The sequence below is a fragment of the Amphiprion ocellaris genome, chromosome 18 (assembly GCF_022539595.1).
Source record: "Amphiprion ocellaris isolate individual 3 ecotype Okinawa chromosome 18, ASM2253959v1, whole genome shotgun sequence".
Classification (NCBI taxonomy): Eukaryota; Metazoa; Chordata; class Actinopteri; family Pomacentridae; genus Amphiprion; species Amphiprion ocellaris.
Window position 1 is genome coordinate 10,988,418 of NC_072783.1, and position 26,124 is coordinate 11,014,541.

General features: G+C 39.6%; 1 protein-coding gene across 1 annotated transcript in view; it reads right to left on the reverse strand.

Annotated features, from left to right (window-relative positions):
* Positions 1-542: 542 nt before the first annotated feature.
* The window catches only part of reep3b (receptor accessory protein 3b), a 54,401-nt gene continuing 28,819 nt past the window's right edge, over positions 543-26,124 (reverse strand). Inside the window, exons 3-8 of the mRNA XM_055004663.1 lie at positions 25,490-25,566; positions 20,302-20,422; positions 20,056-20,169; positions 12,104-12,266; positions 5,417-5,550; positions 543-3,110 (exon numbers count right to left, since the gene is read on the reverse strand). Of these exons, the coding sequence (XP_054860638.1) occupies positions 3,039-3,110; positions 5,417-5,550; positions 12,104-12,266; positions 20,056-20,169; positions 20,302-20,422; positions 25,490-25,566 (681 nt within the window). The 3' untranslated portion in view covers positions 543-3,038. The remainder of the gene's footprint in view (positions 3,111-5,416; positions 5,551-12,103; positions 12,267-20,055; positions 20,170-20,301; positions 20,423-25,489; positions 25,567-26,124) is intronic.

The window sequence follows — 26,124 nt, forward strand, 5'->3', positions numbered from 1 at the left end:
CAGTCTCATTAAAACAGACTCTCATTCAGTGTCATCCATCCATATTAAAGTGCAGTTACCCAAAATGTTTGTTGCATGAGCTCCAACAAAACCTGTCCAGGTAGAAAGCCACTTTGAGAAACAGGAAGTGGACGATTCCAAGCAGATTGATAGAAGAGGGAACCGGACTGTACTAAGAGTATAGAGGGGTGTTTTGTTGTTTTTTAAGGCTGATAATGATTATTAGTGAGACATTTGGAGTAGATATTCATTTGCAGTAAATGAAAGTATTTAAAATCTTGGAGTTAAACTTAGAAGAACACAAACTCTAACAGGAAACTTTGTTGATACGTTTTTGTTTTGTTTACAGATGTTAAGTTGAAGGAGTTTTATTCGTGACGTATAACCAATCAAATCACTCCAGAAGACAGAGCGACCACAGGTAGATAAAGGTTCAGAGCCAAATGAAAAGCCCGCCAAAGAAAGAAAAAGAACTCCTTGCATTCCAAGAGGGTTCTCGCACCATTCTGTGGAGCTCAGACCCTAATAAGACAACAGACCACTTTATTCGACAGCCTTTATTTCATTGCTTTCACAATTCAGCAATCCACACATCAGACTTTCCCCACACAGATCAAACAAGCCCATCCACGCAGCTCTGGGTGGGTACATGAAGCTTTGGTATCATTAGTCAGTTATGAAAATGAACATTGGACATGTGCAAGTTTGGCTTGTTGTGTTGACGTGCCTTTTACCCAGACCTCTGATCAAAGTCACTACGCTGCTGAATCAGAAACACACCGACACATTAGGAGTTTCTGCCAGAGAAACAACACAAATGGACCCTTTGATTCTCTTTCAAGGGAACTTTCTGCAGCCTGTGAGCAGTGTAGCGCTGTACAACATGTTACACTCCAAAATGCAATAAGTAGCTGTTAATATTAGCATCCAGAATGGTTCGGCCCATCCCGTGTGCTCCATCCTCCGACAGAAAAGTACATTATAAAATGAGATGACAAGCAACAACAGCATTGATAAAAAGGTCTGGGAGGAGGTATATGTGCAAAACAGGTGGTTATGATACAAAAGACTAAAGACTACACACAAAAACAACATTTAAAAAAAAGCTCATCTTCACCAAGTAAGAAATACAGAGAGAAATTTACAACCAGAGCGCAATCAGGACACACAGTCGTATAAAAATGCATGAGTAAAAAGCAGAAAATTAAGAAATTCTCATTAATAGTGAGTAAGTGTTGACGGCCTTCACAAAGGCTGAAGCAGTTTCTCATAGAAACCGGAAAGAATCCTTTTTCTTTCATTCATTTGGTTTCCATTTCCCTTTCTCTCTCTCATCTGTAGATGCCAGAGTAAGGTGTAGTGTTCATCTGCTGCTGGTTGTGAGAGTGAGACTGTTTCTCTTTGAAAGAAGGCAGCTTTCATCATCCATTTAAAAAACCACGTTAGTTTATCTGCTGCAGCCACCATTACTTGAAGAGAGCAGAATAACCTGCTGTCTCAAGGCTCATTTCCACATGCGATTCATTCAACTCAGCTCTTCCGTAAGGTACAATTGTTCAGTTCTTCTCTCTTACTGTTATTGCTGGGGCAGGGAATGTTATGAGTGTCTGGACCGACATGTAACCCTCAAGCTAAAAATAATCTCCATGTATACGTTAACAGACTCAACACTACTGTGAGACATCCGACTAGGAACGAAAATACCTGAACAGCAACAGACGCAACTGTGCCGTATTTGAAAAAGGTCAATGCTATAAAGGAGTTTTAAGCTAAAAGAAAACAACTAAACGAATAAAAACATCTGCTCACTTAGACACCATTCATAAAGCAAATTTTGGTTTGTCAAGTTATGTGAAGTTTGCAGCTCCAAATGCTTGTAAATCCTTAAAACCAATGAAGCTCAACATTTGATATTCCACTTTTAGCCCGTGCATAGAAACTTTATGGAGTCAGCTGTCTGCTGCTGAAACGCTGGGCTGAAATTCAGTTCACTATGAAGCTCAATCCAGCTGAGGGAAACTATGGAGCTGTGATTCTTTGAAAGATCTTTTAATATTACCCATAGTTATTTGATCCACTTTTAAACTGCCCCTTCAAAGTAAGACTGTGTACATTTTTCTAAACAGCAGCCACTGTGTAGTCACAGGAGGCACTGATTTTCCTTGAGCTGTATTGGCAACATGCTAAAGCACAGCATGCAACATTAACTAACTCAACACTGTGTTTCAGCCTGTTTTTAGCCAAAGTTTGCTAACTGTAGCCACTATGAGCCAGTCAGACCAGCAGGAACAAGGGTACAGCTGTAAAATCTACTGTAAACTGTGTTGCTCACGCTGCCATCAAATTCTCCAGAATGACTTCATGAAGCATGTTTAACACACAAACATCTGAGCTTTAATGAAGAGTTGTGGTTCTAACTCTTCATTAAAGCCAAGGCATTAAAAAGTCAAGAAACGATCTATCAAGCGTGTTTTTGTACTAGTTCTCCATACGGTAAACCTACTGGGACACTTTAGATGAGGCTAAACAGACAAAGCGAAGAGTCACATTGGAAGAGGATGAAGAAGAACTACAGGGATTTTTCACAACCTGGCAACACAAAAGTTGTTCTTATTAATGGTGTACAACTGTGCTATAAAGCAGCGGTAAATGAAAGTAACTTGTATGAAATGAAACAAAATGTTGACTACATTTGAAAGACTAAACATATATAAAACATCTACAACTCTAATGAAAGTTAGATGAAACAGACAGACGCTCCAAGCACTATCTTACCAACCCAAAGAAAATGATTCAAGTTCTCCGAGAATAAAATCTCTAAGAACCACTGGTTTTGAAAGAATCAGGTAATAAATATGTCAACAGAAAGGTCGTCATCAAAAAGTTCAACGGAGTGAAAAGTCAGAGCTGGAAAACAAGCTGACAATACCATCCACCAGTGTGTGTGTGTGTGTGTGTGTGTGTGTGTGTGTGTGTGTGTGTGTGTGTGTGTGTGTGTGTGTGTGTGTGTGTGTGTGTGTGTGTCAGCAGTAGTCTCTTCACAGTCCGTAGTTGACAGAGCTCAGTGCTGGTCTCTTCTTGCCTTTAATCTTCAGTGATCCATAACGAGCCTGGTGACAAAATCAAACAATACACTCATAAGTGTGTCCAGAGTATGGACGTACCTTCCTGTCTATATTTAAAAGTTTGAGATCAGTAAACGCTCATTCTATGTTCAGATTTTGTGAGGCTTTTCCTTTAACCCTCCTGTCGTCCTGCGGGTCACATTGACCCGTTTTAAAGTTTGAAAATGTTGAAAAAAATATATATTTTCACAGTGAGAACTTCTACATTTTCAACATTTTGGGAAATTTTTGGTGCAAAAAAAGAAATGCTAAAAAAATGTTTCTTTAAGAACATTTGGAAAAAAAATCAACCAAAATCCAGCGAAATTTGCTGGATTTTTTCCCAAATGTTCTTAAAGAAAATGTTAGAACTTTTACTGATATATATGGAATCACTTTAGATATTTTTAGGATTTTTTTTGGAAGATTTTTATTCATTTCTTGAAAATATTTACTTTTATAAAATTTTATTTGTAAAAATTTTTTTCTTGCCAAATTTGGGGATTTTTTTAAAAAACAAAATTTTTAAGGAATTTTTGGAATTTTCTTCCTGAAGATTTTGCAAATTTTTATAAATTTGGGGAACTTGTTGGATTTTTTTCAGACAAGGGAACAACTTTTTTTGGTGCCCGTAAATGAAGAAAACAGGAGGGTTAAAACTCCGGCTCTTGCTTTCAGATTTGAGTGAAAGAACTTCGCCAAAAGTCCCCAACCAATAGAACGCCAGCTATGACAGCCAATGAAACTGTCACTGCCTCACTTCCTGTACTTCCCACAGCATCCCTGTGTAGAGAGAGTAGCACAAGAGTCAGATTTTACTGTCTATAGATACAGTTGCATGCAAGATTATTCAACCCCCCATGAGGCTGTATCTTTGGTACTTGGTGCAGCATCTTTTTGCAGCAATGACCTGCTGTAGACGGGAGGTATTGCCTCTAACAAGCTTCTGGCAGCGCTACTTGGGAATTTTAGCCCATTCCACGTGGGATATGGTTGTAGGTCTACGAGCCACAACAGCTTTCTGCAGATCCCACCACAGATTCTCTATTGGGTTTAAGTCTGGAGATTGTGATGGCCACTCAAGAACCTTCCAGGCTTTTTTCTCTAACCAAGCCTTTGTTGATTTTGATGTGTGTTTGTGGTCATTGTCTTGCTGGAATGTACAATTACGCCCAAGCTTTATCTTTTTCATGGACTGAGTGACATTCTTGGCCAGAATATCCTGGTACTTCCTGAATCCATGGTGCCTTTAATACGTTGGAGATTCCCAGTTCCATTAGAAGCAGAACACCTCCATAGCATCACAGATCCACCACCATGCTTCACAGTTGGCAAGGCGTTCTTCTCATTCTTCCTGCGTCAGGCATACCTCTGATCCATAGGACCAAAGAGCTCTAGTTTTGTCTCATCAGTCCATAGAACAGTGTCCCAGAACTTCTGTGGGTTTGACAGGTTGGTTTTAGGATACCGGAGATGATTTTTCTTGTGGCGTGTCTTCAGAAGCGGTGCCGTCTCTGGGATCTGGCATTAAGCCCTTCAGCATGGAGTGTGTGGCGTACTGTGTCCACAGAAACATCGCTTCCTCTTTCAGCCAAATCTTCCTGCAGGTCCTTGGCAGTAAACCTAGGGTTCTTGTCCATCTGTCTCCGCACGAATCTTGATGTGCTCGCCGACAGCTTCTTTTTTCGACCACGACCATGTAGTGTAGCCACAGTACCGGTGGCTTCGAACTTACGAATGATGCTTCCAACAGTGTCTCTGGGAACATTCAAGAGCTTGGATATCATCTTGTATCCATTTTCTTTCTTGTGCAAAGCAACTATCTCCCCTCTAAATTTCAGGAACATCTCTCTGGTCTTAACCATGTTGCTTGCAAGAGGCGTATGGGGAGCACTGACACAAAGTGTACCCATTTTATAGACATGAGTATTACTCAATGTTTAGCGTGTCACTGTTGAATTCACCTCAAAATGTATACATACAGGTGGATGGCATTTGAGCTGTACTGCAATTATCTGTATCTTCTGTATCTACCTAGCATTGTTCATAGGGGGTTGAATAATTTTGAAACCTGCTTTTTCTAAAAAAAAAGTTGAAATTTTGGATGGATTATGAATTAAATGTTGATTTTTGCTATGGTATTACATTTCAATCAATTAACTGTTCACCTCCTATATGATTTAGTAATCGCCTGCAATTGTAATGTTGCTCATCTTGCCAGAATGTCAAAAATGTCAGGGGGGGTTGAATAATTTTGCATGCAACTGTACACAGACATTTGTGCCGTCAGCAGTATGGAACAGATCACCTACATCTTTGCGGACCCTGGATCGTGAGATCTTGACACTTTGCGATCGCCTCAGTCCTTTCTGAGTGACAGCCTCGTCTTCAGAGAAGGTTGGCTCAGCCTCTTCATCTGTCCTTTCCTCCTGCTCATAAAAGTATTCTAAAACACAGAAAAAACATACAATAAAATATATAAATATACAGTCATGGAGAAAAATTATTAGACCACTCTTGTTTTCTTCAATTTCTTGTTCATTTTAATGCCTGGTACCACTAAAGGTACATTACCTGAAGAATACAATGGACACGACAAAAAATGCAGCTGATCACATAATACTTTATGTCCTATTTGACATGCTTCAGCTTAATTGTATTCCCAGAGTATATAAGAGGCCACAAGAGGGCAAATGCAATTGTGTGAAGGGCGAATGAACCAGGTCATGTACAGGGCTACTCTTGAAAACAGTCTTCTTCCATCAGCTGGAAAACTCTTTCCTGCCTCCAATGACTGGATTTTCCAACAAGACAATGCCCCTTGCCACACGGCAAGGTCAGTTAAAGCCTGGATGGAGAACCGGCACATTGGAGCCATGCCTTGGGATGCTCAATCACCAGATCTAAATCCCACTGAAAACCTGTGGAAAATCATCAAGCATAAAATGGAGAACCACAAGCCCAAAAACAAAGCAAATTTGTTTGAATTAGTGCAACAGGAATGGGCTGCTGTGACAGCAGAACAATGTCAGAAGCTGGTGGAGAGCAGCCAAGACGCATGGCTGCAGTCATCAGAAACAATGGTTATAAATCAAGTACTAACTCCTGTGTGCATCATGTGACTAAAACAGACATAAAAGAAAACATGGAATCCTAAAAGCTGTTTTTGGCAGCACAATGCCATAGCTATTGATGGAAGAACTGATTTTGGTTATTATCAAGAAAACCATGGAAAATGTCTAGGTATCAGCTCTTAAATTAAACACTTATGAGCTGAACAGTTGTGCCCTGACAATATGAGCATTTCGTCTTATCACCTGTTACAGTTACTAAACTCTGATGATCTCTTGGGACCTCTAATGACTGCACACTGACTGCAGACCTGTGCTGCTTTTAAATGAAGGCAGCAGAATTCTGTGGTTGAACTGCAGGAATGTAAACTGAGTGTGAGGGGCTGGATGTCCAGCAGAGGTCAGCAGACACCAGCTGCTTCTAGCTCAGCTCTCTCCTCACAGAAACACAACAGTTACACACATTATCATTATTATAGCTCTAAAGAATCAGCACAATGACTCTACCACTGTGGCTGAGACATCAAGAATTTGGCTTGGCGTTTTTGCTAGGACAAAAACCTTATTTATCTCAAGTGTTTTGCAAATAAGTTGCAGTCTTCCATCTCATTCCACCTGGTGGAGTAGCCCAGCAAATCCACGACAAATTTCCCCTTGTATCAATAAATATATTGCCAATCAGTTAAATTATTAATGGTAATTAATCGACTAATGATTTATGATTAACAAATGTATTTCTGCAGGTTGACCTTTCTGATAAGCTCAGGGTTAAAAGGAATATCCGGCACTATATTTGCTGTATATAACATTAAAACAAGGTCATACTGACTAATGTGTGTAAATGATGACAGATATTTTAAGTGTCCTTACACATGGCTTTCTGTTTATAAGTGTCTGTGGTATAAACTGGATAATACTTGACAAGCGTCCACATTTCATGCTTGTAAAAATAACACAAAAACATCACAGAACATACAGGTTATTTAGGAATGATCCCTTACACAAAGCCAAGCACGCAGTTCGTATGTGAGCAGCGGTGTGGTTTCTATTTATTCTGGTTCTAGCTCCTTCTGCTGCTGTTGTCACATCTGGAGTCTATAAGGGGCCCCTTTCTCTCTCCACCTTTCCTCTTCCAGAACAAAGGGGCTGGACTGAGACGGCTTCATGTGAGACTTTAAATTCCCACACGAGATCAAAAAGACTATCTGCACACTGTATGTGTTGGTTGGATAGAAACCAGCGCTTGTAACAAAAGAGAAAAACACTCCAGAACTGTAGCTCTGCAGCCAGCTCCAGTGCCTGTTTCTGGATGTCTAAGTCTGCTTGGCTCACAGACTATACTGAGGAAACACAGCAGCTCTCAGTGCGCAGCCCAAATCACATTCATGGCAACAACGAACAACAATGAACTGACTCTGAACTACTGAGATCTCCTGCGCCGAACATTTTTGAAAAAGTAATTTGCACAGAGCAGCTCATCTAATCAAGATTTGGGAATCGTTCTAAATTGTTCTGGAAAAGGCCCTGCTTGGTACTAAGACTACACATGATTTGGCCTTTACATTGTCTTTACAGGATGTTCGTTGTGAGTTCTGCTGTCATCCTCAAGTCTCTGTTCAACTACTCCGAGTATTCTGGCAAAACAAGCAGAACAAAAAGCAGCAAAATGCATCCCATAACTGTGTTCTTGGGCTGTATCCTTTAAAGAAGCACTTTACGGCAGTTTATCTATTCAGATATACAGTCATGGAAGCGGACAAGTGAAGAAGAAAGTTCCCACGTGTTTCTGAACGCATTAAGAGGAACATATGCGTGACACACCGCCACTCCATCCATTGTGCTCTCTGCTCATGTTCCTCCTGCACCTCTAGATCCACTGAGAATCAACCAATGAGATCTCTTCTCATACTGTCTCAAATGAATGACAGATACAGAAGTGCTTATATAGCAGTAAGAACAATGATTATAAGCTTTGGATGACTTTTATGTTGGACAAAGCTGGAACTGGGAGTGATCTAACAATTACTAGTTATTAGGATGGTCAAAAGCTTGAATGTTCCAAATATATCAGAATCAGAAAAGCCTTTATTGCCAAGTGAGTACACACAAAGAATTTGACTTGGTGTATAGAGAGCAGTGCCTCGCAACAACAACAGAGAGTAAAAGAATAAATAAAAAAATCTAAATCGGAGAATTCTAAATAAGAAATGCTACAAGTATAAGAAGTATAAGAAGTACTGTGTAAAAGTAAGTGTAAACAAATTACTGTGTTAAAAAAAAAAAAAAGGACATATGTTTGCTTAAACCAGGGTAATAAATTAGAATGTTATTTAAATTACAATACTGCACATAAAGTTATTGCACATGAGGTTGAATACTGTATATGTATTGGATATTGCACTGGTAGTGATGAGTCCTTAGTGATTTTCTGGTTTATTGTTTATGAGGGATATGGCCTGAGGGAAGAAGCTGCTCCGGTTCTGGGATGTTCTGGTGCTTAGAGTCCTGAAGCGCCAGCCGGAGGGCAACGGGTCAAAAAGATCTACACTACCATTCCAAAGTTTGGGGTCACCCAGACAATTTCATGTTTTCCATGAAAACTCACACTTTTATTCATGTGTTAACATAACTGCACAAGGATTTTCTAATCATCAATTAGCCTTTCAACACCATTAGCTAACACAATGTAGCATTAGAACACAGGAGTGATGGTTGCTGGAAATGTTCCTCTGTACCTCTATGTAGATATTCCATTAAAAATCAGCTGTTTCCAGCTAGAATAGTCATTTACCACATTAGCAATGTCTAGACTGTATTTCTGATTCATTAAATGTTATCTTCATTGAACAAAACTGATTTTCTTTCAAAAATAAGGACATTTCTAAGTGATCCCAGACTTTTGAACGGTAGTGTATAATAATGTGGCAGTGCACAAAGTTGGTGCAACAATATTTATGTATCCCCATGACACTGGTTTCATCTGTAAGAGTTATGGCTGCCTGGATTCCTGTACAGATATGGAGACTAGAGATGGAAGTACTGCAGACTCTGATCAGAGCTTGTGATGCAGCACAGAAGTATAATTACTTGCAGCCCAAGAAATGTTCATTTTTAAATATTTACTACAAGTTAGTGTTTTACAGTAAAGCCAGGCAGTTCATGTTCCCTCAGCTCAAAGCCCACTGGTTCCTACTGATGATGTAAATCTTTAAAATAAGCAAAGAGGGGCTTTGGTATCCACAGATACATTTGTTGCTGGTTAGAACACTACCAGTTGTCTGTTAGATCCATTAGGAACAGAGGGCCTCCGACATGCCCACCAGAGAGTGTTTAATATCATATGAACAACCTATTGGACAATGAGAAGCATACAAAACAGAGCAGTTGGAGGGTGAAAACATCCTTCTTCCTTTGCCGCTCTTCCTCCCTTCATCTCTCTATATCTCTGCTGGCTGGCTGAGCTGCATACATAATACACTCTCTCCTCTCTCAGTATGCTAATGTGTCTTCCAGCATTTTCTCCCTCCGTCCATTGACCTCTTCCTTCCAATTTGCTCCTCTTCCATCCATCCTTTACATTTCCATTCTCCTCTTATACATTCATCTTTGTCCTCTTCTCCTTCTCCTCCATCCCCACCCCCTGCTCACTCTCTCTGCATCACTGACTGGCTGTGTGTGAGTGTGAGAGAGAGAGAGAGAAATAGAGAGAAGGAATACAGATAGAGGGAGTATGTGTTTGACATTCCACTGGCATCCTAGTCAACCTCATCTCATCCCCTCTGTCTGCTGGGAAGTCATCTTTCACACACTCTCTCTCTCTCTCTCTCTCACACAGCTGCAGAGTGCTTTCATTGAAATGCCAGCCAACCTGCAGTTCTCATCAAGCAGAAAAGGGAAGAAGAAAGGGGGGAAAAAAATAGAGATAATAAGTTGATGAGGCTGTCTGACAAAACCATGTTGGAAATGGTGATAGAAATGGTAGCCCTGTCTGTGCGCTTATTGGTACGACAAATATTTCACACAATTTGACAGTGGCAGCTCTGACTCTGCGGGTGATTTACGAAAAAAATGTGGAAATTTGTGCTGCTTCCAAACCATAGACTGTATGAAATAAGTGGATGTGGCCACTATTGGTTTGTGGACAGTCATTTTGAAGCTCTGAGTTTAGCATATTAGCCAGAAGTGACCATATTTAGATAAGAGGCTGGAGCTACAAAGGAGATGTGGCAGAAACACAAAACGAAATGCTGTTAGCTTAACGTTAGCTAAATTGATTTTTGAATAAATAGTTACCATTGCATTAATGAAGAGGATACAAACCCACAGCCTGTGGCTAACACAGATTACCAGCCCGCTAGGTTGGCTAGCCACTGTCCATATAGCAAATGCTAAGTTGTCAGGAAATGCTAGTACTAGCTAGATAGCTTGGTAAGCCAGGTGTCAATCACAATGTAGCCCCGCCCTGAAGCACACCCACCTATTTTACTGAAATGGGACCAAAACTTACTAAATGAACACCATGCTGTGCTGACGGAGCGAGCAAATGAGACCAAAAACTGACTATGAAAAAGTTCACTGTAACAAAGGAGACAAAAGCTGCTTTTCCACTAGCACCTACTCGGCTTGACTCGACTCGGTTTAGGTCGTTTTCCATTACAATTGAGTACCACCTCATCGTGGGTGGAGTCCTCATAGCACGGCGGCCCAGAAGTCCCTTAACGTCATTTGTGTGCGACACAAACGCAACACAACAATGGAGTAAATAGACATTGAGGCAATGGGTCTACCTGCTGCTCGGTCTATGGCTTTTTGTCAGATTCAAAGCAGAAGAAGAGCAATGCACACCGTTGCTGCTGCCAGTTTGTTTTTTTGTTTTTTTTTAAATGCAGGTTTGGTTTTCGTGAAGGAGTCGCTCTCGTATGTCGTCATTCCCTGCCCAGTCAGTGGCCTTCTCTCTGTAGGCGGCTCGACTCAGCTCGGTTGGAACCCTGGCCGAGTAGGTACTAAAATAGTACCTGGTACCAGGTACTACGTCCCAATAGAAAACCTCACAAACTGCGTGGAGTCAAGCCGAATCGAGCTGAGTAGGTGCTAGTGGAAAAGTGCCAAAAGTTAGGAAAAATGGAATGTACAGCTATTTTCTAAGAGATTTGTGTACAATTTGACTTTTACTTGCAACCAATGGAGTCGGCCCCTGCTGTTGTTGCTCTAAACCTACGTTTAAGAACCAAAAATGTTTTCTTGATCCAGCTGCATATGATGGGTTAAAATAATTCCTCTAAGACTGTGATACAGCCTTTTGCCTACAAAAGGAACATTCTGTTAAGTGCATCTTGATCTCATCATCAGTGGTGTTCTTTTTGAATTACCTTTTGTTTTTTAAATTCATAAGATAGTGTTGAGTGTAGCATTAGTAGAAAACAGGAAGTTTAGTGTTGTGGTGTCAATGAAATCAGTGTGGACTACAACAGTGCAACATTAGTGCTATTTTTGGGCCTAAATTTGGTTTGGTTTAGAGGAGAGACATGCACCAAAAACTTGCACTAAAAATATCATTGCAAGTTAGACAGTGTGCGGGAGTCTGATCAAAACTTTTTTCATTTACCTCCCATATTGTATATATGTGGACTCCTTTGCATGTGTTGGCATTTTTAATATTGTCCTGCTATATATGTACATTTGACTTTATTATTTAATGTTGACATTTTATTTGTTATTGCTCGTTATCAATGCACCGTCCAGCAGAAGCTATTTATATTTTCGTCATGCCCCCATGTATAAAGACAATAAAGCCATTCTATTCTATTCTCTCCTACAAGACTTGAAAGGAATACCGTTACCTGGACTCTACATGACTACATAACAAGAAAGCCAGTTTTTGACACATTTGTTGCACATGTACCTGTGTTTGTTTGCATCTGTACGTACCAGCTCCGTCTGCAGCGTCACTGCTCTGAGACCTCCTGACAGCAGGGTTGGCTGAGTGGGAGCTGTACTGGTACAGCTGGTTTCCTCCGTCGTCCTGCTGGCTTATCTGAGTCAGGTCGTGCATACTCAAGCTACGCAGCTTCTCTGTGATGGCCCCCTGACCCTGCAGCACACACAACAGTCAATGTTACATCGTGAGCAAGCTCTTAAGGATCAACAGCACAAAATCCAACACACTGAGGTCTGTCTCCAAAACCAAAGTCTGGGGCTGATATGAATGAAACTGAAACGGATTCTCTTGCTGTAATCAATCTTTATGTTCATACTGGCCATTTAAACATCCCTTCCTAATGAGGTTTCAGTGGAAGTGATTCTGAAAGCATATAGCTTTAATAGCACAAAGTTTCAGCTGCCAAAGCTAGACAAATAACAAGGGTAAATTTTAAAGTTTATGTCTGTTTAGCTTCAGAAGATATTCATTTCATCTGTCCAACACATTAACTACAGACAATGTTTTGAAAGCAGTTTTACACAGAACAAGGACGGTGACTGTTCCCTTAACTGCATAATGATACAGTTGTTATTCTGGTAAATCTACACTGATTCTATACTAAACCTATGATGGCATGTCTCTAAGTTTACAGGCAGTCTACACACACTCGTACAAAAACCAGCAATCAGAATCAGTCATCAATTTACTTTACAAATGGCATTGGTCATAAAACTAGCATATTATAAGACCTCGCTTAGATCTCAGTTTCTGTTAGGCCACAGGTCACAGTGAGCAGAAACAAGTAACAATTTAGGAGGTTTTAGAACAAAAGTGAGCCTTTAGACTAAGCTAAAAAGGAACCAGATCAATAGTGTCAACAGCAAACAGGATTTTGACTCCTGATGGGCATTTTATCAGGAGTGCCAGGCATAAAAATATCAATTGCTAATACTTTCAAGCCACTCTACCTTTAATTAGAGACATGCAGTGAAGAGAGAGAGGCCTGTCCTGTACACTGGAGCCCAGAATGTAACATAATATACAGGGAAATATACACCAATCAGCAACAATGTTTAGGTGTCAGACTAACATCCATCTGAATAACCAAATGGACCCAAGGTTCCCCAACAGAACACTGGATTGTAACAAGATGGTCATAATCACTAAGGTCACCTGACTCCGGTTGTACTGTTGTGGCTGATTGATGCACTTAGTGTAGTGACAGTAATTCATAGAAACATAACACTGGTAATACTCAAACTTCATCACTAATGTTTAGGTTTTAAAGGTTTAAGAATAGGAATAGATCAACCCGCATCAGACTCAACCTTAAATCAGTTCAATGAATGTTACATTAAAAAGCCTGGACATGTTGTCCACTATACACATCTTAACATTTTCAACTAAGATACAGTGAATGTGACAAGACAGGAAGTACAGAAAACATCATGATTATTATGGATAATGTCAACGCTAATACAGAAATCTATACTGTGATGGAAACATTAGACAAAATGAGCAAAGGAAACTACTACCTGAAAGACTTAAATGAAACACAAAGCAAGTGAAAAAGAAAACAAGAACATGTCAAGGGTTACAATGAAATTAATGTTTGAACACGTAAAACAAAAAAAAAAATCTTCCATACAAGAAGGAAAATATTGGAAATGAAGCAGAATTAGGTTGTAAGTGACGACCTAAATTTAAAGTCATTGTCGACTCTGTTGCTACAAAAACAAGATTGAAATCAACACGCATGATTCCAGCTAGCGGGTCTGGTAAAAGAACCGACACTGAAAATGAAAGGGTGTGGAGCGAGGTGGCAAGGGACACAGTGCTGTATGAAATGAAACAGGAACATTCTGTCCATGCTGCTTACACTGACTGATTTTTACCTCCCAAAGAAGCCTGGTGGAGCATAGACACCCTGAAGAAAGAAGGATGTCAGTGAAGGCAGAGAAAGAGAAACAAAAGTCACAAGAGAGTTAGCTAGCATGGAAGTTGACCAAAACATGCTGAAACAAAGTGGTTTTCTGTCACTCTAAAAGTCACCTAGCAGAAGTGCTGCGGCATTCCCACAGAATTTTGCTTTATTTACAAAGATCTGAAGCACTAAGTCATGAAATCTTTCGTATTCCAAGCTGTATTAGAGCAGAAATCTGCCTTTTGCTAACCTAAAATCCACTCAAAGAAAATACCGGAACCATTTGAGGACCTGATAAAGAATGTTAGCAATATATGGGTCAATATGTAATTGCGGGAATTTTTGTAACATAGTTCACTTTTTGTATCAAAGTTGACATTTTTGCTATTTTCAGGCCTAAAATCAACATGGCTGCCTAAAACCAAACACCACATAGCATTTTTACAGAAAGATTCTTCTAAATATTATACATACAATTCATTAAAATTTAAATTGAAAGTGTTTTTATAAAGATATTGTAGTAAACCTGTTGACGTGATAAATTCACACTTGACTCACACACTACTTTATATTAAATAACTAAGAAAGCCTTGGAGTCTTTTCTTCAGGAGGAAATGACATCATGTGGAGCAGGTCATGTGATCTGGGATTAACACACTTCCTTGAGAGGTGTTTTTGTAATGGGGAACTTAGTTGAAAGTGATTTCTTGGACACAGATACAATTTGTTATTTTCCATATAAAATGTGATATATTGCCAAAAAAGAAATATCTGTCATGATTATCTCAACTTAATAAAAAGAACACAATGAAAACAATTTTTGAATGAGCTCATTTTATTATTGTTTAGCTCATTAGAAGGTGGTTGTTATTAAATTCGGACGGTTATTTAGTTGACATTTTAGTGATATCCAGTCATCTATTATGAATAAGTGATTGTTTCCATAATAAATAATTATGTAATTTGTAAATACATGATCATAATGAATATAAAAAACATTAGTTTTTTTTATTTTTAATAAAAATGTAAGCAAGACAAATCCCATGGACTTCAAAAGTCCTTCAATTATATATTGGCCCATATGCAAGTATTTTCCCAATGGACTTTCTGTGGAGTATTCAGGCTATGACAAACACAAGGAAAGAAAACAAAAAAGAAAAACAGTACAGACATCACAACATTAATTTAAATATATTTAAAGTTCATTACGCCTGCAATCAAAGAGCAAAGACCTAACAGAAGTGAATCACAAAGGACAGTAGGCAGGTAGACGGTTAGTGTGTAGCTGTAGGAAGGAATGTAAAAGCATAACCAAACAATATTGTATGACGTGTTTCAATTACAAAGCATAATCTGAAACACAAATGAGTGAATATCCTTGCCCTGTGACTGGGTACTAAATGAACAGATAATAGTCTTGTCGCCTATTTTGACCACTGATGTCCTATTATTATTATTATTATTATTATTATTATTATTATTATTATTATTATTATTATTATTATTATTATTATTATTATTATTATTATTATTATTATTATTATTATTATTATTATTATTATTATTAGACCTAAAAACGAAGCAGTGGGATATTTTCATGCCATACTAACCAACTTTGGAACTAAGGCTACTCCTCTTATGGAGTTTTTAGTATATTTTACAGTCTGAATAGGCTTCTTGTATGTCTGTGCTATCTGAAAAGCACCAATAAGGCTTTTTAAACTAGTCTACAGTATAAACTCATATTTCCATGCCGTACACTACCACTCATAGGTTTAGGGTTGGAAATGTCCTTGTTTTTGAAACAAAAGCACACTTGTTACGGAATTAATTAACATTAAATTAGTTGTATTTTCAATAACACAGAGCAAACAAACAAAAGAAAAAGCCTAACATTTTTTCCATTAATTAAAAAAACATGAAAATAATAGAAAATGTCTAATTAGCCACATTTCTTACTGTACAAGTTAGGGCACTCCAGTGCTGCATACTGTCAATGAGAAAAGCCTGCTATAAAGCAAAGGCTGCGTCTCACAATGGCAATAAAGATGGCAGAAGGATAGACGTGAATGGTATTTCACTGTTGTAGGAACAGCCTGACCCTATAGTAAGAAGGAAGCCAATCCAACTTGTAGGAGGTGCTTCAGGAAACATCACTTAAAATTCACAGCTAAAATGTCTAAAGTGAGAAGAAAAGTACTTCTTGATGTCTTCACTGTATTTCCCATTCACTTTGGAGCTCATTTGGTGGATAGAAGTATGAGTTTATGAGAAACGTGACATTTTCTATGGTATATAAAATTCCTGAGCAGTCGTATATGCACCTTTAAAACCAGTATCACGAAAACAAGAGATTATCCAGATGATCAGAAATCAGTCTGAACAACGGAAGCATTTTGAAAAAGGCCATGAACAAAAAGAAGCACTGAAACAAGAACCCAAAGTGGTCAAACATGTTTGTCATGGCAGATTCTGATTCTGGTAAAGGCCTGCTCAACATGTTCTCGTTTGGGGTGCAGAGCAGCAGCAGCAACAAGAGGAAAGTTATAAGAAAAGAAATGCTGAAATGAAATGAAGAGAAGAAACAGGTTCCTTCTTTCCACCTGTAGAGGTTTTACAGATGCAATTTAAATTGGCTCCAAGCTGCAAGCACATCAGCATGCACGCTGCATGCATAACGGTGGACTGAGTGTGCCACGTTAACCCTCAGCCTTACAATCAACTGCACTGTATGGAAATCATAAGCTACTATTATTTGTTTACAGGTGAGTAAGCTGCTCCTGTGAATGTAAGACTGTTCACTCTGTCTTCTGACTGTGTGGTATGTATACTTGTGAGGTGGAGGGAATTTTTGGAAGGAAATATAGCAAACAAACAAAAAAAGGCTTGGAAGACAAATATCCAATGAAAAAGAGAGACATGCAAAGTAAGGTAGCAAGAGAAAGAGATAGCATGAGGCTGGAATGTCAGAGACTGAGAGATGTAGCTTTGAAGTGGTGAATAATGACACATTTAATGTAAGCAGAGACAGTTCTACATCGTCACTGGAAGGACATGATGAAGTTAGAGGTACAGATAAGGCTAACAATTCCTTAGTTCCCAGAGTAACATCCTGTAAGTACCTGGGACTGCAGCTGGACAATAAACTGGATTGGTCAGATAACAGGGACAACATCTACAGGAAAGGACAGAGTGCTCTGTACTTCCTGAGACTGGGGTCCTTCAACATCTGTAAGAAACTGCTGCTGTTTTACCAGTCTGTCGTGTCCAGTGTTCTCTTTAATGCTGTAGTTTATTGGGCAGGGAGCATTAAAAAGAGGGATGCTGCACGACTGGACAGACTGGTGGGGAGAGCTGGCTCAGTGGTGGACACAGAGCTGGACTCAATGGTTTCAGCGGCAGAGAGAAGGACCCCGGAGAAGGTTCTCTCCATCCTGGACAACACCCAGCATCGTCTGCACGGGACTGTGATCAGGCAGAGGAGTGTGTTCAGCTCCAGGCTGCTGTCTATGACCTGCTCAGGAACTCTTTTGTCCCCCATCAGACTGTAGAACTCATCACTGAGCTGACCACTCAGTGAAGAAGAGAGGGTCTCAGTCTGCATCACAGTAGGACTGATCCAGTGTGATTGTAGAACATCTATGCACCTTATGTAGTTTGCTAGAAGTGTTGTTTTACTCCCTGTCTGAATCTCTTTAAATCACTGTGCCTTGAGATGTGTAAATACTGTATATAGATTTTTGAGTTCACATTCAGTATTTGTATAGACTTTCAAATTAGAAGTTTCTTTGTTTATAGTGTTGAAGAGCATGTCTTTTAGAGTACAGTGGTCCCTTACGTCTCAGAGCCCCCTGAGAAAGATGAAAATCCATGAAGTAGCAACCATATTATCTTATTATTTATATATATTTTAAGGCTTTATAAACCCACCGCACACTCCACACATCACCGCAGAGCAACACTATGCGCAGTGACCAGACGTCTATGTGAAATGGACAAGGCCAGATGCTGAAGGCTGCTACACAGGAGACAGAGGACACTGATGCTACGGTCGCTGAGCCAAACAGAGCAAAGCACTGTATGCTACGCATTTTATTTCAATAAAATATTCTTTAAACATGCTTTGGTTATTATTTTTATTTATTTTTTTTATATTGTTTTCAATTTTTTAGGCTAGTAAATGCTTATTTTACTGCAAAAATAATTTTAAAAATGTAGCGATCACAGAGCTGGTGTATGACTGAACTGCTGTGCTGCAATGCACCATGGGAGTTTAGGGTGTTGGGGGTTTAAATGTCATTATTGTGGTTTCTGTTAGTGTTACATTGCTATTAGGGTTAGTTTTTTGTTGTATTTTAGTGGTTTAGTTAGCCTAGTAAGTTTGGTTAAATGTTATGTTGTCAGGACTTCCTATGTTTGAGGGACTTCCTGCCACATTTTCTCAAGTGCTAATTTATGAGCGTGTCAGAATAAAAGCATGTCCCAGTTGCAGAGTGCATAAAAAGCAGATATTCCTTCTCCAGCTTCATTCTTCAACACAGCTCGCCACAATAATAAATATATATAAAAACCTATATACTGCAAAATCCTGAGATATAGCAAAAAATCTGTGATACGAAATGCAATTTAAAAATCTGCGATACAGCGAAACCACAAAAATTGAACCGTGATATGGCGAGAGACCACTGTATATACTAACCTTTAATGTTAATCTTGTTACTAACCTGCCATTTTTGTTGTATGAAAGCTGATGAACACTTGAATTTCCCTTGGGATTGATAAAGTATCTGTCCGTCTATCTATCTATACTATACTATACTACAGTCTAACTCGAATAGATTTCCAGTTATACAGAAGACACTGTGGCATTTTACCAAGGCTAATTTGTCCAAAGACTCCTAAAATGTCTCTACTTACCGAGTCTACATTCACACTTGTGCCTCTGTTATGATTGGATTGTTGAGGTATCCTGTGGTTATGTACACAACCCGTTCTTGGTTCAGGAAGAAATGGATTTAAGAAATCTGGTCCTAGCTTCGAAAAACTTGAATAAGTTATGAGAAACTATTTCTAGACATTTTATAGGGAAAATGAATCATATGACAACATGAAAAAGTTGAAGATCATCCAGTTTTGACAAGTTTGAAGCAGTACACGCTCACAAAATAAGCTCAAATACAGAAAAAAAAAGTGGCAGACAACTCTAAAAATTCCAAAAGCCTGCAACAGCTTCTGTTTTTCTTCAGGAAGAGCACATCATTGTTTGCTCTTTTTCTCCAGTAATAGAAAGAGCATTTATTTTTGCACCTTGGCTGTCTTCATTCAGCTTCTGCTCAACATATAATAAGAGCGTCTCGTGAAGCCAGTGTTCATGTTTGAAGCCAAATTATTTGGAGCTTGAAGGCTCCTGCTGAATGTGGATCTAATGACCTGACACGATTCATTCTGTTTAGTTGTGGATTCCCACCTCAGTGCAGCGAAACATGTCAGGAGATCAGCAGGGATTACTTGACTCACACAGGGATTCACACAATGCTAACAAAACCAGACACGTGCACTTTATTTCTACTGTCTGTGCAGTAAGAGGTCGCTGAGGGACAACTGGGTACTTTAGAGACATGCACACAGAGGATGCAGTGCTTTAAATAGTCAAGTAAACATCTCATTCACGACTGCCTGCTGTGTTGAATTCAGCTCCTCTGCATTCATTTACACACTAATAACATGATCTCTGTCCTTGATATGTTGCATGTGATTTATCAAGCTGAACCAGAACATTCTGTGCCTGACGACTGAATTTGACACAATCTGCTGGATTGCTATACGGTATGAAAACAGGCAGAGGGCGCTGTTGCTTTTAGACAAAAAGAGGTAAAACAAGAGGAGTGAGAAATAGGACAAAAGCTGCATCTGGAATTACACATTTTGGGTAAACACAGAAAAAAACACCTTAAGTAAACTGCTAGTGACAGTACCTCCATAACTGACATTCACAAGAAAGCCAAATAGGACACTGAGTGTTCCAGAGACACTTGCCTTGACAGCTGCAGAGACAGCGGCGGTGGCTGCAATGCTCAGTCCCTGCTTGCCAAAGTTGACCATGGTTTCATAGCTCCTCTCCTTGGCCTGCACAATATACTCGTCTATTTCCTAGAGGAAGACAATCAATAACTCTTTTCTTGAAGACAGTTTAATCAAGTAAAAAGCAGCGTGACCACAATATTCTCAACAACAAATAACCCACGTACACAGAGGCAGACGTGGATGGATGGATGATCTTACCCGCTCTCTGGAGGACAGCAGAGGGTGCAAACACTTCCTGTAAATAAGACTTGCTCCTCTGGTGTAGGGGGACAGCAGCCAGATCACAAAAGCTATCTTCAGCTCGTAGTACAGAGGAAACCTGGACATGTACACACACACAAAGGGAGTATCCCCACATTAATGTGTGATGCATCATTGTTCTTTTCCACTGCAAGAACCAATGCAAGAAAATGTGCAGCTACTGCCTCTGCTGTTCTCCACCCATGTTGTGGAGTTCTTGGAACGTCACCATGGTACAGCTCAGGAAGACCTTTGCAAGCCGAGTACTGATTGTGATTAGTTGTGCAGACGCTTACTGCTGTCATTTTACTGCTGCACTGTTTACCCGGTACTAAGCAGAAGACCAGCGGAGACAGCCTGTTGGACAAATCAACATATCAACACCCTCATTACTATCTAAGGCAGGGGTGTCAAACTTATTCTAGTTCAGGGGCCACATTCAGCCCAATTTGATCTGTGGGCCGGACCAGTAAAATCACAGCATAATAACCTAGAAATAACATCAACTCCAAATTTTTCCTTTGTTTTAGTGCAAAAAATTACATTCTGAAAATGTTCACATTTAATGAGCTATCTTTTTAAAGAACATTATTTTTTAAAATTTTATTTAACCTTTATTTAACCAGGAGAGATTCCGTTGAGATTAAGAACCTCTTTTTCAAAGGAGTCCTGGCCAAGACAGGCAGCAGCAAGTACAAAGCACAATTATAATATTACATAGTTAAAACAATTAAAATATGAACAAAAAAAACAAAATTTACAAGCAAGTTATAAAAAACAGATGCATGTTGTGGAAGTGGTCTCAAGAACTCGCAGTTTAATTCAAAGGTACTCAATGAGATGAACTCGGTTCATTTCCAGTCTTTCTGCAACATATTCTAGGCAGAAGGTGCAAAATAAACAAAAGCGTTTTTACCCAGTTCAGTACAAACATATGGAACAGAAAGCAACAAATGATCCTGTGAACGGAGCGAGTGAAGATCAGAACTTTTCTGTGCAGCTAAGGAGCAAATGTAGGTGGGCAGTAGTCCAACTATTGCCTTGTAGGTGAAAGTATACCAATGATGGATCCTTCTGGTGGCTAAAGCAGGCCATCCCACATTATGAACAACCTGAAATTTCTTAAGAAAAATAAGAGAAATTTTAACAATATTATGCCTCAGTTTATCATTTATGTATTACAACTTACAGATCAGTCTGTCTACAAAGAAACAAAACATTTGGTCGCAGGTATCTGGAACTCAACAATACAGTATTTTACAACTTGTCAAGAATCTAGAAATTGTTTTAAATTTGCTTTCATTTCCACATCGGTGTAGTAATCCTGACCACCTGAACTGATGTCACACAAATTAAACTGGGAACTATTAAGGAAAATATGAAGTTATCCCCCTGCCTCGTTAATGTGTTAAATTTATACATAAAAAAGTGTAAAAGTTGTGGCAGTGCACCAATAATAAGGTCCCAGAAAACCAAACTCTGTCACAAGGAAGCTGCTGACTCACATTATTTTGCACAGTGTTCAGTGTCTTTAAATATTTTCACAGTAAGGATTCATTTTCACTTCTGTAATTTTTCCACTTTGCAAAGTCATCCTGCGGGCTGGATTGGACCCTCTGGTGGGCCGGTTTTGGCCCGTAGGCCGTATGTTTGACACTCCCGATCTAAGGAGAAGAGGTCATTCAGAAGGAGCAACAGTCTTCAGGTAAAAAAGTCAAGTGTGGAAGAAATTGGAGTACAGCACACACCAAAACAATATGGTGATTTTTTTTACAAAATGACAAGTGTTTCCCACAGCATACAGCTCCACAGTGCATTTTCATCACATTTGACACCAAAAATCTATCAGGAGTGACTGAACATTTTCACTGGTAGCGCCTTAATGTCGCAGGTCCAGGTGGATCGGTTCAAAAAGTGAGAGAGCAGCTGTTTTGTTTAAGTTAACTTCCATTGCATGGGTTGGGCTGTGATTACCAGCTCACTTTCTCGTCCCCTCTTTGCCTCTCTCTCTTAAACACATGCAGCCCTGGAGTCCTCTTATGCCCTTATGCAGTGTGAATAAACTCAGTTTACTCCATAAAATGTCAGGCTGTATTTACTCAATACTTCAACACACAGTTAGTCAAAGTTATGGTTACAAGCATCCTGCAATCGGTGGCTGTGGGTCAGATTCAGGTGGCTGTAGTTAGGTTGGGTGGCTGCAGATACAACAAAGCTATTGTTCCCCCACTTGTACTCTGCATTACATCAGAGATCAGTGATCATCTGCTGGGACTTAGTCCCCTGTTCCTCCCTCACAACACCATGCCTGAACGTGTAGCTCCCAGTAATTATGAATGTACTGTTGACCAGCCAGTCATAAACCTACCTTCAAACTCCACACCCACTGTCAATCCACATTCTCAGCCCTCTTGTAGGACAGGAGAGTGAAGCAGTCAGCTCATGACACTGTGGATTTTCTTTATCATTTATTACTGTCAGAATAAATAGAGTGTGGCATGGCATCCTCTTCAAAATGACAGAATGTAGGAGCCCATAGCCACGATGAAGAGTTTGGGATTCACCTAAATTATGTGTTGGTACACCACACTTTTCAATGTCAGTTTTTATGCATAACTTAACTCTTTTTTAAAATATTTTTTTGGCTCTTTTGCAGCTATATTTGACAGTCACAGTGAGAGGAAGACAGGAAAATGTGGAGAAGAATGGGGGAATGACCTGCAGCAAAGGGTCATGGGCGGGAATCGAACCCATGATGGCTGCATAGGAACTATAGCCCCAGTTTATGGGTTGCCCGCTCAACCTGTTGAGCTACATAGGCGCCCCAAGCAAACTTAGCTTTTAATGAAAAAGAGAGGTGCTCAATCGCAACCAATCTGTGGTTGGGGGCGGGGCTCAACCCGGATTTATGATCTGTCTGAGCTGCCTGTCCACATTTTTCCGACACCAGTCAGGAGGGTGACTGTGTCTGCGTTAACTTTACAAAAATATAGCAACCAAAAACACTGTGACTGGCCAGTCGTGAGGAGATGACAGAAGAAGGAGGCATTATACTTCTCTTTCAGGCTGTCTTTTTTCATATGGTACACATCAATCATCACCACTGTGGTCCTCTTTGACAGACTGTCTGGAAATGTGCACTGAAGTTGCCACTTAAAAAATTCTCAACAGAAATCCGTGACACTAAAGTTGGTCTGTCCCTCCATAGAAATAAATCTACCATTGGCTTTGTAACAGCCAAAGCAGGAAACATTAAGCTTAGCATGTTGACAAACTGAGGCAAGCACAGTGTTGTGAAACAGTGAACACGCATACTAGAAGTAGAATCTTTAAACCTTATTTTGGGGCAATTTCACCAAGCTTTTTAAATGGTTTTGATCTGATTTTACTTGTAATTCTATACATGCTGTTTTTATTCCCCTGTGACCTTAGAAATTACATCTATGGATCTCTCCCAATTCATTCAGATAGCAGCCTCATCTGACAATCTGACTTGTCCATAAGGACTTTAGTAACACTGTCCTCAGTCCTATTGTACCTTGTTTTTTTCAAGGTAACTGGCAGGATGGTTCTTCTAGCATCTTGAAAAACTTTCCACGGTTCTTCTGTGGATTCAGTCTGTCTCAGGGTCTTCTGTCTCTTCATGTAATCCCAGACCGACTCAGTGATGCTGAGATTAGTGCTTTGTTTGAGCCAGACCATCTGTTGCTCAACTCTTTTTGTGGCTGAAGATAGCTCTTAAGGACACTGGTTGTATGTTTAAGCTTGTTGTTTTGCTGCAGAATGAAACTGGAACCAAAGAGATGCCTTCCTGCTGGTGCTGACCAAAAAAATAAGAATATAGTGCCTAAAAACATTACAACATACCATATGTCTGAAATGTCACAGAAAAATATCAAAGATTCACAAAGCTTTTTCAATGGTAACTGAAGCTCCAGATTAGTGGAAATATGCAGTGGAAATACAGTCGTGGAAAAAATGATTAGACCACCCTTGTTTTCTTCAATTTCGTGTTCATTTCAATGCCTGGTACCACTAAAGGTATATTACCTGAAGAATACAATGAACACGACAAAAAATGCAGCTTATTTTCACTTGATGCCCACTCCAGCCAAATTACTGGTTAGGAGGAAGCCTGGAGAAGCTACAAACCAGACTGTCTGCCCCTACAGTAAAACATGGGGGTGGATCAGTGACAATCTGGGGTTGTTTCGGTCTGGGTGGAACAGGGCAAATGCAATTGTGTGAAGGGCAAATGAACCAGGTCATGTACAGGGCTACTCTTGAAAACAGTCTTCTTTCATCAGCTGGAAAACTCTTTCCTGCCTCCAATGACGGGATTTTCCAACAAGACAATGCCCCTTGCCGCACGGCAAGGTCAGTTAAAGCCTGGATGGAGAACCAGAACACTGGAACTATGCCTTGATCTGTTCAATCACCAGATCTAAATCCCACTGAAAACCTGTGGAAAATCATCAAACGCAAAATGGAGAACCACAAGCCCAAAAACAAAGCAAATTTGTTAGAATTTGTGCAACAGGAATGGGCTGCTGTGACAGCAGAACAATGTCAGAAGCTGGTGGAGAGCATGAAGAGACGCATGGCTGCAGTCATCACAAACAACAGTTATCAATCAAGTACTAACTCCTGTGTGCATCATGTGACTAAAACAGACAGAAAAGAAAGCATGGAATGCCTACGAGCTGTTTTTGGCAGTACAGTGCCATAGCTAATGATGGAAGAACTGATTTTGGTTATTATCAAGAAAAACATGGAAAATGACTAGATATCAGCTCTTAAATGACACTCTTATGAGCTACTTTTGTTGTTATCAGTGTATTTGTCCAAACAAATGTAAATGTAGTTGTACCAGACATTAAAATGAACAAGAAATTGAAGAAAACAAGGGTGGTCTAGTAATTTTTTCCATTATGACAAGATCACCCTAATTAACACAAACATAGCTAACACTAATATTTCACACATCTGCATCACTGAGAAAATATCCGCTTCAGATAGAAGTGGAAGGCCAGCATGCAGTGATGCAGTGATAGACAGATACAGTATGAAAGGTCTGTTTAGATTGAGTTTCAATGAGACTGACAGTTGTGCATTTAGGTCGTGTCCGTGTGTTTACTGAACTCACCATGCTAGTGTTAGGTCAGTGATAGTCTCCACAACAGTGTAGAGGGCAAATACAATCCAGTACATCATCCACCGGACCTACAAACAAACACACAAAGAGAAGGACTTGAATTATTGCTTAAACGCACAGCTGCGTTGTCATCTCAGCTCTGCAGGATTTCACCAGTACTGACAATTTGATGGCAGATGCTAACAAGTTCTTAAACATAGGATATTTGACATTTATGAATATTTGATTGGAATCTGAACCCATTCATGGAAATGTGGTAAGAAAACAAAACTACAAAGATTAAAAAACCCTGATGTTCTAGCAGTTTTTGTTACTAAATCTGGCAAAGGGAATCTGTGATTGAGCAGCACAATTGAACTGCTTTAAGTACAGCTGATGCAATGTCTTTTATTCCACTAACTCTGCTTTGATCTACTCTAACAAATAAACAGACATATACATATATTGAACACTTAAAGACTTTCATTTTGGATTTTATCCCTCTCTTAGCTTGATAAGCTTTCGATGATACCCTTCCCATGTCTTTGTCCTTTTATCACATGCCTCTTTATCCTCTCAGACCAGCAGCAGTGAAGGTGAACAGAGGTTTAATACCTTTTTCCTCACTTTTTTTTTAATGCTTTCTG